Source organism: Otolemur garnettii, unplaced genomic scaffold, assembly GCF_000181295.1.
Source record: "Otolemur garnettii isolate 467f Iridium unplaced genomic scaffold, OtoGar3 scaffold00013, whole genome shotgun sequence".
Classification (NCBI taxonomy): Eukaryota; Metazoa; Chordata; class Mammalia; order Primates; family Galagidae; genus Otolemur; species Otolemur garnettii.
In genome coordinates this window covers 16,109,513-16,122,522 of record NW_003852408.1, presented here as the reverse complement: position 1 = coordinate 16,122,522, position 13,010 = coordinate 16,109,513, and the positions used below count along the sequence as shown (strand labels likewise).

General features: G+C 39.8%; 1 protein-coding gene across 1 annotated transcript in view; it reads left to right on the top strand.

Moving 5' to 3' along the window:
• XRCC5 (X-ray repair cross complementing 5) overlaps positions 1 to 13,010 on the top strand; it is a 91,713-nt gene that overhangs the window by 2,881 nt on the left and 75,822 nt on the right. The window contains exons 2-6 of the mRNA XM_003785091.3: positions 1,834 to 1,947; positions 5,356 to 5,539; positions 6,383 to 6,431; positions 7,417 to 7,539; positions 10,523 to 10,714. Of these exons, the coding sequence (XP_003785139.2) occupies positions 1,834 to 1,947; positions 5,356 to 5,539; positions 6,383 to 6,431; positions 7,417 to 7,539; positions 10,523 to 10,714 (662 nt within the window). The remainder of the gene's footprint in view (positions 1 to 1,833; positions 1,948 to 5,355; positions 5,540 to 6,382; positions 6,432 to 7,416; positions 7,540 to 10,522; positions 10,715 to 13,010) is intronic.

Here is a 13,010-nt window from a genome sequence, read left to right as displayed (position 1 = left end):
CCACAACGCCCGGCTATTTTTTGGTTGCAGCCGTCATTGTTGTTTGGTGGTCTGGGCTGGGGATTCGAACCCGCCACCTTAGGTGTATGTGGCTGGCGCCTTAGCCGCTTGAGCCACAGGCGCCGAGCCCCAATTGTTCTTTATATTACACATTGTTCAGAGCCTTCTCTAACATCTCCATATCATGGTCACTTGTAATTTTTGTCATAAGATATGATACCTAGAACTGCTCATAGTTTGATGAGTACAAAGCACAGGGAAGACTGTCAGAGTCAAGAGATATTCTGAAGATGACCTTAAACCTTACCTAATTAAATAGTTTCCTGCCTCCTAGAATCAACAATAAGATTAAGTGACATTCCCAAGTCCTCAGAGCTAATTGGTAATAGAAATGGGTCTAGAGTCTAGGTTTTCAGATTCCTAGTCTAGTCTTTTTCTCCATAAACCCTTCTTTTCCTTCTTGAATTCAGTGCATTGCTGAAACAACCTAAAATATTTGGGGTGATGGAGTGCTGTGGTCATTGTATTGCTAATTCATTTTTTAATCCACTCTAAAAGTGGGTTGCCATCAGTTCAGGTCTTCTTTAACTTGTATTCAGTTAAATTTTGGATGTCAAGTATGGAACTTACATACATCACTTGTACTTTTAGTTTCCTTATTTCCTTCCCTATGTATGTGATTGCTTTCTAATGACTTGTGCCTTTGGTTATGTGGTTCCCTCTGTCTGTAACTTTCTTGTTCACATGATTGACTCCCAATCATTCTTTAAGATTCATTCAGTTGGAAGAAAAAATATCCCATGTACTCAGTAGTATTATGAAACCAATTTACAATCACTCACACTTTCATATGAAGAATAGATTACAACTATGGCCCAAGATGAAGGGGGGACGGTGAGATCGAGGGAGGGTGAATGGTGGGATCACACCAATGGTGCATAATGCAAGGGTACATGTCAGATCTATTAGTCTAGAGTTTAAATGTTTTAACACAATAACTAAGTAAACGAGATGAGGTATATATTAACCAGTGTGATGTAAGCATTCCTAATTCTATATGAAATCAACACATTGTACCCCGTAAATGCTTTAATGTATACATGAAAAAAAAAAGACTCATTCCAGAAGTCTGTATTCAGGAAGCCTTTCTTACCTCTCCTCTTTTCCCTCCACTAGTCTTGGGTGGATGCTCCTGTGTCTCTCTTAGTACCTCCTGTATACCTGTTATGGAATATTGCACTGGCATTATTTGTTATATGTCTTTGTTATGTGTAGAATAGATTTGGTGTCTTAGTCTTTATTTTAGATGCCCAGTTTACAAATTGACTCATTGTTGGGGTGTACCATTTTGGCATATATAGATTGTAGCACTCACCTCTTGACACAAAAATGCTTCCTAACAGACTACACCCTAAGTAAGTGACACAGCAAAAGTATCTATTCTCATGCTAGTTGGCCTGCAAAGCAACTGCAGGTCTGGTGAGTGTTTGGCTCAGCTGGGCTGGACTTAACTCTGACCTATAGGATGATTTCATATCTAATCACCATGGGTTTATTCTGGGGCTCAGGCCAAAGAAGTGGCAGCTACCTGGAGGATACTCCTCTCCTGGCAGATACTTTCTAGATCAAATAGTATCAGGGCTATGTAAGCATTTTCCATAGTAAAATGTATATGTCTTACACACGGTCTTCATGTAGAACATGTCCTTTCCCTTTGTCCCACCTCTCTTAAATGCCAATATAGGTTTTGTGATTGCAGTAAGCAAGGGACACATCTCAGAGCCTATTTTTATGACTTACTTTCTCAAACACTTTTTGGGACTTTGTTTCCAGGCAGCTGTTGTGTTATGTATGGATGTGGGCTTTGCCATGGGGAACTCCTATCCTGGTGAAGAATCCCCATTTGAACAAGCAAAGAAGGTGATAACCATGTTCATTCAGCGACAGGTAAGTTTCAGATTGATCTTGAGCTTATAAGCCGGCTTGTGTCCTCCACTCACTAACATAAGATACAGCTTCCTTACAGTGCCCTCCCTCACTGGGGAGTCTGGGGAGTTTTCTTACATGCTCATATGCAAAGTCCACCCATCACTAAAGCCTGAAACATTTCTTCCTCATTCTGGCTCTTCCATCTGATACTGTGTTGTTTTTTGGTTTTTTTTTTTTTTTTTTTATCAGAAACAAGAGATAGTATAAAATAATATTTAAAAGCACAATCTTTAGAGCCAGATAGCCTGTCTGGGTTTTGAGTCCTTGCTCTGCTAACCTCTTGATCTTGGATAAGTCCTTCAACTTCTTTGTGCCTAGTTCATTTATCCTTTGCCATATAACAAACTCTCCCAAAATTTACTGTCTTGAATTACATATTTTAAAAAAAGTCATTGTTCAGTAGTTCTGTGGGATGAATGGGAGGGCTCCATTGAGTGACTCTTTCGAGGCCTCTTACACAGTTTCAATCAAATGGTGGCTGGACCTGGAATCAGCGGGGCTGGATGCTTAAGATGGTTCATTCACATGGCTGGAAGATTATGCCTTCTGGTGCCTTTGGCTCAGTTGAGGCTGTCCATCAGAACCCCTACACATAGCTTGGGATTCTCACAGTGTAGTGCCTGGTTCTAAGAAGGAGTGTTCTAAAAGTGAGTATTCTAAGAGATCCTGCCTGCATAGCTTCTTGTGATCTAGCTTTAGAAATTCTGGAAAGTTGTTTTGTATTAGTCAAGCAAGTCACTAAGGCCAGTTCACATTCAAGGGAGGGGAGTTTGACTCCCCCACGTTTTATAAAGAGTAGCCTCCAGATACAAGGAGAGATGGACTGGTTGGTGACTATCTTGGGTCCTATCTACCGTAGTGCCTCAGTGTCCCATGTGTAAAATGAGGAAAATAATAATACCTGTCACATAGGGTTGTTTTGAAGAATATGTAGCAAAAGATTTAATGTAGGTAGTGTTTAGAACAGTGCTTGGCATATTGTAATTACTGTGTGAGTGTTAGCTAGTATTTTTATTATTTCTGCCACTTCTACTTGATATGACTGATGGTTTTTCCCGTTCCATGAGGTCCTACTTCATTCACTGGGTATTGCTATTTCTGGACAGTAGCCTGGACACCTCTACTGTTTCTTCTGGGTCTTGACACTTTCACTGGGCACTATTTACTCCCAGTTGTCATCCTTGACTTTCACAAATCTGATGACCTTGAGTCCTTGAGGCATGCTAACCCCATTCTGGTTATAGCTGTGTTGGTGGTATTCAAGTATTATAGTTGTGCCCCAATATAGCATAGTTTTCTGTATTTTAAGATGAGAAAGAGTCTGAATCTGGAAGACTGGGGGACAAAGCCAGTCCCATAATGCACTCAAAATATCTCCTGCTCCCATGTCTGAAGTTTTATTGTTACAGCAAGATTACCTTGCCTTAAGATGAATTCTTTTTTTTTTTTTTTTTGGAGACAGAGTCTCACTTTGTTGCCCTCGATAGAGTGTCGTGTTATCATAGCTCACAGCAACTTCAAACTCGTAGGATTAAGTGATTCTCTTGCCTCAGCCCCCCGAGTAGCTGGTACTGCAGGCGCCTGCCACAATGGCTGGCTATTTTTAGAGACGAAGTCTCACTCTTGCTCAGGCTGATCTCAAACCTGTGAGCTTAAGTGATCCACCTGCCTCGGCCTCCCAGAGTGTTAGGATTACAGGTGTGAGCCATCACACCTAGTCTTAGGATGAATTCTTATCTAGGAGGCAGACACCTGCTCATCCAGTATGCTAGACATGGTTAAACTCCAGCAGCAGGGACCTTTACTCCATGTACAACTGCAAATTTTAGGTGGAGTTGTTTATAGATAAGAGCATGCAATATGCCAGACAAAAATGAAGAATGACAGAATTCCATTTTGTCCTCCTACAGTACTCTTCCCCACCAATGTGAAAGGCTTAGGTTAATAATAAGTGCCTTTTGTGTCAGATACTTTTGAAAAAATATTTTGTTATGAAATGCTTCATAAAATAGGCAAATACAGAGGATAATACATAGGAAACTTATTTTCAAACTGTCTTGGGCTATCATATTTGTTTGATTTCTTTTTCTTTTTTCTTTAAAATAAAGTATTGTAGTTAAACGATAAGCCGTTTCCCAATTGTTTTTCCCCTCTTCTTTTCTTCCTTTCATCGGGATTTTGGTAGTTAGGACTTTGTATATTTTATGCTATTAGACATAAGTATGTATTCATGGATAATACTTGGTATTGTCTGAAGCTGTCAAGTGTGTTTAAATGGTTTTATATGGTACGTATAATTATGCAACTTATTTTTTTCTCAACCTAATGTATTCATGTTGATAAATGTTGCACAAATTTTCTTTTAATGGGGTGTAATTTCCCTTCTATAAATATTCTGCAGTGCATTTTTGCATTCTTCTGCTGATAATTTCCTTCTAGTTTTTACTCTGTTATAAACAGTGCTGAAGTATAAACCATCTTATTCATTGCCTCCTTGCATTTGTGTGCAAGAATTTTTGTAGGGTATACTGCATATACCTATCAGTGAAATTGCTGGGATATCAGCTGTAAACCTGAAACTTTTTTTTTTTTAGTTTTTTGGGGGGTTTATTTATATTTTTATTTTATTTCCTTGGTTATTTTTTCTTTGCTTTTTTTTTGTTGTTGTTGAGACAGAGTCCCCCCCATGCCCCTGAGCAAAGTGCAATGGCGTCATAGCTCACTGCAATTTCAGACTCAGGCTGTGGGCATCCCACTGCCTCAGCCTCCAGAAGCCGCTGGGATTACAGGTGCTTGCTGTGGCTCCTGGCTGGGTTTTTTCATGAGTCAGAGTCTCACTCGCGCTCAGGTGAGTCTCAAACTCCTGAGCTCAAGCAATTCTTCCTTCTCAGCCTCCCACAGTGCTGGGATTACAGGTGTGAGCCACTGTGCCCTGTGCAAGTTTTTTTTTTTTTTTTTAAATCTCTGGAAAATTGGTGAAACTTTTTTTTTTTTTAATCTCTGGAAAATTTAAACTTTGGCTAGATATTCCAGAAAGACAGACTAAACTCTCTTCAAGTTATATATGATTAGCTGTCACTGAGAGCCTAATCTGGCTGAAGTTATCAGGAGCAGTTATTACCCAGTTGTTCCCTCATCCCAACTGAACAGTGCTGAAAGGAAGGGTGGGAGTTATAGTCAATGGAAATGTCTGCTTAGAACCTAGAATTTTCATCCACAAGTCCTGTGTTTCATTCAAGCCCAGAATTCTATGGCTCAGAGACATACCACAGGGCAGTACAGTTATCCTGTTCCCTAAAGGTTAGGTATTTTATGGCTTGTAAGTTGTTCTTATATCATTTTCAGCCTTCTGACATTCTTCTCTAGGTGTTTGCTGAGAGCAAGGATGAGATTGCGCTAGTCCTGTTTGGTACAGATGGCACTAAGAATGCCCTTGCTGATGGCGATCAGTATCAGAACATCACAGTGCACAGACACTTAAGGCTGCCAGATTTTGATTTGCTGGAGGACATCGAAAGCAAAATCCAGCCAGGTTCTCAACAAGCTGATTGTATCCTTTTTCAATCAGAGAAGACTTTTAAGACATTTCCTTTAATCTGGGCACCATACAGTTTGATGAGACATCCCCAGAGTCCCAGCTCTGGGGAGGTGGTTATATTTTACTCTGAGGATGGGGAAGTGGTATGTACTAGGATTTAATGATAAATTAATCAGGTTAAGTGCCTGGGCTTCAGACCCTTCCATCACATCCCTCTTCTTTGCATTAGTGGCTTTAGGAGGTTGGGAGACATGGGAAGAGGAAGATGTTGGGAGGACGAGAAAAGGAAATTTTTAAGAGGGTAGGGCATTAGCATTCTCCACCCTTTTTTGGATAGAGGATGTTTTTATGCCAGAAATCAGATTGATACCCAAGCTGTGAGATTTCTGATTTCTTCCACAGTTGCCCTAAGTTGAAGAGATTTCTCTTGTTATTTTTCTAAGCAGTTAACATTGCTGTCCCTGATCACTGGGAGGTGCTGCTGTGTTGGGTGTGACTTGCAAATACCACAGTGTAGCTAACTTTATATTCAAGAATGGACTGTAATCATCAGAAGTCGATTCTAGATACTGTTAAAGGGCATCATAGTTTTTGGTTAAATGAGTGAAATGTATTAGATTGCCTCTTGTTTATTTTCTTTTTAGTTGGATGTGTCAGGACATATACTTTGATACATGGAAAATGTGACTGTGTTAGTGAAATGACCGGCAGAAGAACGGCACTTGGGCGTGTAGTTAAGTCATCACAAAGCCGAAGGGCCACAATTTTCATCACTGTGGACTTTGCTGGAAAAAAATTATGTGTTTGTGGGATGAAGGCATTGTTTGGTTATATCTTTGCCCTTAACTAGCTGAGTCCTGGATGCACTGATCGTGTGCATGGATGTGATTCAGCGTGAGACTGTGTAAGTATCTCTTCTGAAGAGTTGGAAATGAGCCTTTCTGCAAAAATTGTGTGGGTTGATGTATTCAGCGCGCTGTTTGATTCATTATTAATCCAGCAATATATTTGTGTGGCTTAAGAAACATTTGACAGAATTTGATGGTTCTATTCAACCTTCCTGTTTTTTAAATGTTTTAAAAGAGGAAAGGCTGTATTTGGTTGGAGTTTCTCTGGGAGAAATAAATGTTTGGCTTATTTCAGTTCCTTTCCTATTTGACTTAAGCTAATCAGCAGGAATTTTTTACAGTGCTAAGTGGTATGATCCATATGTAGTTGATAGTAACTGTATAGTGACTTGGCATAGTAACTGGCCAACTTCCTAATCCATTATTTACTTAATCGCTGTGCCTTGAAAATGTGTGTCTTTGAATACACATGTGTATGCATGCACACATACACACACATACGCTTGCCTGTTAGGGAAAAGATATGTGCTAAAATTCCAGGCCTAAATCTGAAATACTTCTCAATCTCTGTATGACCTTTGCAAAATCTACCACTAGTGCTATGTGTGGAATTGGAGCAAGGCATTTGGAAAGTGAGTATCAATTAAGTGCAGTTCTGAAGCTATAGTACACTGAGAAAATTCCTTATAAACATCCTGCCTATTCTTTGTTCACATTCTGTGGAGGCTGGAAAGGGATCTCTTTTAATCACAGTGACCACGTCTCTAAGCTGAAATAGAGTTAGGAATTCAGGAATATAATATTTCCATAATGTTGAGAAGTTTAACCCAATATTCAAAGTATAACGTATCCCAAGGTCAATTATGTGTTTAATAAGAACTTAACTATCAACAATAAATATACTTCCAGGATGTAATCACATTTATTAACCTTCCCTAGGTTCATTCCTTAACCTCTCTCCACTCAATGACCAAATGTATTTGAATTTGCAGCAAATAATTCAGGAGAATGATTTCTTAACATGATAACTCTGTCTTTTAGAGGAAAGAAGTTTGAGAAAAGGCATATTGAAGTATTCACTGATCTCAGCAGTCCATTCAGCAAAGACCAGCTGGATATTATAATGCATAACTTGAAGAAGTCTGACATCTCCCTGCAGTTCTTGTAAGATCCTGAGAATAACAAATCCTGTGATCTCGTAATGCAGTGAGTAAGAGCCCTTTACAGAGTGTTTGGTTCATGAAGCACTTAGTTATCTTTCTGCTGTGAGTTGGAATCCGTCATATGACAGATACAACTCTACAAACATTTACTGATTACTCTCTGTATTCTAAGAACTATTCTGAGTTTTGGTGACAAAGAGATGGAAGTCACAGTTATACAGAGGCATTGAGCTCAGTAGCAGATCATTGTTCACTGTTCTGAGACTCAAAGAATTGGGGAATTAGAAGGATCTTTTATTGCTACTTGGCTTTTTGGCTAAGATCCAGTGTAGACAGTCTTTTGAGGCTATTTACTTGATCTCCTTCCTACATAGAAGACTTTATCTAACAATTACCAGATTGATGGTTTCTTTTCTTAAATAACACTAGAGACTAGGCGTGGTGGCTCATACCTGCAGTCCCAACTACTCAGGAGGCTGAGGCAGAAGGATCACTTGACCCAGGAGTGTGAGGTTGCATTGAGCTGTGATCACATCATTGCTCTGATCCCTGAGCAACAAAGTGAGACCTTGTCTCTAAAACAGCAACAACAAAAACAAAACAAAACAGTGCTGAAGAACTGTGTCCTATGACAATGGGTATTTTAGGGTAGACAGGATCATTTTAAACACATAAAATGTTCATATTTAACTCTTTTTCAGAACAAAAGATGAAAACACACATAAAGTATAATTTGCTTATGTGTATTTAGAGATGGGGTAACAAATTTAGGGAAAATATGTATATTTCACAACTTGTTAGGGACAGAGTTCCTCCTCTCACTAAATACTTGCATTTTCTCTCCAGCATTTACTTTCTCTTATATCTCTAAGAAAAATTTCATTTCCCTATACTAATTCTTCCTGCTGCATTTGAAACCTATTTTTTTTTTCTTATTCTATTTTAGGTGCAAGCAGAGTGATGGTGTAGGATATTGAATTATTAATCTCCTGGGGACACTCATTTTTCAAATTGAGACCTATACCAAGAAGCCTCTCTCAGAGTGGTGTGCCCTTGGCTTCTTAAAATGCCTTCGTGGGGAATTAAGATGCTCTCTTGCATGTGTGCACCTCTTAAGGCCACTGAGGGACATCTCCTTTCTGTAGGACGATAGAAAAATTGTTCAGAATAACCCATCAAACTGATGCTTGTTGAGATGGTACTTCAGAGAAATTAAGTACTTTTTAAGTGACACTTCTTACAGACTTGGAGTTTTCTAAGTACTTTAGAAGCCTAGCTCAGCTTCAGTTCCCATTCATAATCTCAGGATGCCTCTACATGGTTGAAGCAGAGTGCACTTCTATCAGTGTCATTGAAAGGGCTACTCTTTTCTTGTTTGAGCAATATAGAAAAGTGTGAAGAAGAGGAAACACAGCCTTCCTTCTACTTATTTATTTGACTGATTGTGTTTTCCCTCCCGTGGGTAATGTGTTTTCTTTTTGTGCTACAAATCTTCAGCATACAAAGTAGAGTTTATGGTTTTATTGATGGATTTGTTCTAGTTGGACTAAAAAAACCCCAACAGTTCACAGCCGTCCTGTATTCTGAGCAGGCTTATTTCTTGGACGTAGTCTTTAGTTTCTTCTACTGACAAGTGAGAAAGCTTATCTCTGGTCTGATGCATGGTAAAGAACTGATACTATAACTTCTTTTTCCAGAGTAACTTCCTGACCTTCATGTCTGTGTCATTTTTTCCATTCCTGGTTGATGCTATGGAAATAAGAATAGCCTGATGCAAGCCCTGTGTGCCATACTTGGCTCCCTGGAAGATTTTTATCTGATAGGCAATACAGGGCATACAAATCAGTCATGCTAAGTGTACGCAGAAAGATTTAAAAAGAAAGCACTGTTTTAAGGATAGCAAATAAAATGATAGAGCAAGTGCCTTAAAAATAATCATCCACGTAGGGTAATTACCATTACCTCGGGTAATTTATAAACAGCACAAATTTAGTTCTACAGTTCTGGTGGCTGAGAAGTCCAAGATCACAGATCTGGAAAAGGATCTCTGATTCCAGGATGGTACCTTGTTGCTATGACCTCATCATGCTCATGTGGCAAAAAGGGTGAACACTGTGTCCTGACATGGTAGAAGGGCAAATACAGCAAAAAGGACACTCCTTTTTTTTTTTTTTTTTTTTTGAGACAGAGCCTCAAGCTGTCCCCCTGGGCAGAGTGCCGTGGCATCACAGCTCACAGCAACCTCCAACTCCTGGGCTCAAGCGAGTCTCCTGCCTCCGCCTCCCAAGTAGCTGGGACCACAGGCGCCCGCCACAACGCCCGGCTATTTTTTTTTTTTGGTTGCAGCCGTCATTGTTGTTTGGCGGGTCCGGGCTGGGGATTCGAACCCGCCACCTTAGGTGTACGTGGCTGGCGCCTTAGCCGGTTGAGCTACAGGCGCCGAGCCAAAAAGGGCACTCCTTTCAACCTCTTTTATAAGATCTCTAATTCTCTTCATGAACTCTCCACCCTCATGACTGTCACCTCCTGAAGGCCCCACTTCTTACTTCTGTCACATCATGGTTATGACTTCCAGGGGACCTGTTCAGACAATAGCAGAGCTAGAGCCTGCAGAGGCAGTATGGCAGAGGTCAGTCTGAGAGAGTGAAGCCAGCATAAAGGCAAATGGTGAAACATGCAGAGAGTGAGAGGATCAGATAATCCTAGAAGCAGTTGAGATTCTGGTAGCCCTGTGCAACCCCGCCCTTTCAGTTATTTGGTTATGTCAGCCAATCAGTTTTCCCCTTTTACTAAATCAGAGGGGAGTCAGTCAGTTGGTAGGTGAGGTAAGTCATTTGACAGATGAGAAATTTAAAGCTTGCAGGGGTTGACCAACATGCCCATTTCTCACAGCTAGTGAGTGATAGATAGCCACAGGATCGGAACCCAGTTTACTTGGCTTCAGAGCTTGTCTTCTTAACTATAACTGCTGATCTTCCCAATAGTTTGCCTTTCCCAATTGGGGACGAAGATGGAATTGGGGACAGAGGAGAAGGTGACTTGTGCTTGGACCACCGTGGACCCTCCTTTCCCCCAAAAGGAATTACTGAGCAGCAAAAGGAAGGTATTCAGATGGTGAAAAGGGTGATGATGTTTTTAGACGGTAAAGACGGGCTGGATGAAATTTATTCCTTCAGGTAAGAAATGGAAACATTGATGACAACTTTCTTTTTGTTTTATTTTTATTTGTGTATTTTATTGTTTGGGGTTCATTGAGGGTACAAAGAATTAGGTTACACTGATTGCATTTGTTAGGTAAAGTCCCTCCTACAGTTGTGTCCCACCTCTAAGAGGTGTGCCGTACACCGTGACCACCCCATTCCCCTCCTCCTCCCTCTGCCTGCTCCCTTGTTCCCTTGCACCCCACCTTGAATTGATGTGAGTTTTTCTCTTATGAGGGTAAATATTAGATTGTTTACTGGCTTCATATTAGAACTGAGTATATTGGATTCTTGCTTCTCCATTCTTATGATTCTTTACTAAGAAGAATATGTTCCAACTCAATCCAGATTAATAACAAAAAATGTAAAGTCTCCATATCAGAATTGAGTACATAGGATTCTTATTTCTCCATTCTTGTGATGCTTTACTAAGAATAATGTGTTCCACATCCATCCAGGTTAAAACAAAGAATATAAAGTCTCTGTCTTTTTTAGTGGCTGAATAGTATTCCATGATATACATATTTCACAACTTGTCAATCCATTCCTGGATTGGTGGGCATGAAGGCTGTTTCCACATTTTGGTGTTTATGAATTGAGCTGCGATAAACAGTCTAGTGCAAATGTTCTTCTTCTGGGTAGATGCCCAGCAATGGGATTGTAAGATCAAATGGGAGGTCTAACTTGAATTCTTTGAGGATTATCCATACTTTCTTCCAAAAGGCTGTATTAGTTTGTAGTCCCATTACCAGTATAAAAGTGTTCTCTGCTCTCCACATCCACACCAGCATCTGTGACTTTGAGACTTTTGATCAAAGTAGTTTGATCAGGCACATAAATTTCAATCATACTCACATACATTTCTCTTTTGATCAGAGGTACCCCTAATGTGCTTTTTCTTTTCTGGGCCACTCTTGAAGTAGCAGTTATTCTTTAGTAAATATGCTGAGTTTTATTAAAGAAACGGTAACCCACCCTTCATTCTCTTTTTTTAAATTTTGTATGATTTGCACATGGTTTCTCATGTATTCCCAGGACTCTGTCAGTGAGTTTGGAAACAGACAGATACGATGAGATATTTAACAAGTTAAATTATAAAGGGTGAAGTAGTAGATTTCGTCTTTATGCCAAGCTTGGGGCTGGAGTACAATGACACAATCATTGCTCACTGCAGCCTTGAACTCCTGGGTTCAAGCAATCCTCCTGTCTCAGACTCATGCAAAAACGTTCTTAATTATAAAAAGTGGTCTCAGCTCTGAGGTAGTCAGTAGCCTCTTCTCTGATTTAGATTTTAGAAAGCAACGTACTATAGTACAGTGATTTTTTGAAACTTTTGGTTACAAAGTAGTTTGATCAGGCACACACATACAAAAAAGACAAAACCCAAAATGTAAAGAATTCATAGCCTACTTATTTTCTGTGAGTGTTGTAAAAGTAAAATGATTTAAGAAAAAGAAAATCCCTAAAGTGCTATATAATAATAACGCAAACTGCTTGTTTCAACCATCTAGTTAGAGATTACAGAAGAGACCAGCTCCTTTATCTTTCTTATTCTTGCTTGGAAAGAACCTGGAGGGGTCAATAGCCTCTAGAATACTTGGTGTTTAAGGGGCCTGATTTGGCAACAGTGGCATTAGAGTACTTTATCAAGCAGTATTACTGGTGCAGGTTGAAATTCTCAGGAATAATGCTGCTTGGTGTTCATGAATTAATTGCAGTTTATCAATACACAAAATACAGGCTGTTTAGGAAAAATTCTCAATTAAAGATTAAACAACTAGGGGCAGTGCCTATGGCTCAGTGAGTAGGGTGCTGGCCCCATATACTGAGGGTGGCGGGTTCAAACTCACCCCTGGCCAAACTGCAACAATAAAAAAAAAATAGCCGGGCGTTGTGGTGGGCACCTGTAGTCTCAACAACTCTGGTGGCCAAGGTAAGAGAATCGCGTAAGCCCAAGAGCTGGAGGTTGCTGTGAGCTGTGATGCCACAGCACTCTATCAAGGGTGACAAAGTGAGACTCTGTCTCTACAAAAAAAAAAAAAAAAAAAACAAATTAAAATTTGTCCATAAATGCCTAATCAATATTCATTTCACGCTATCGGGTGAATGGATAAGTACATCAGCGTACACAGAAGGACTTCTGGACCACGTTCCCTCATTTTCAGTATAACATAGGACAAATCATTAAACATCTCTGAGTTTAGTTTTCTCATTTATAAATAGATGTGTTGAAATAGATTATTTCTAAGGTCTTTTTCTTCTGTAACATTGT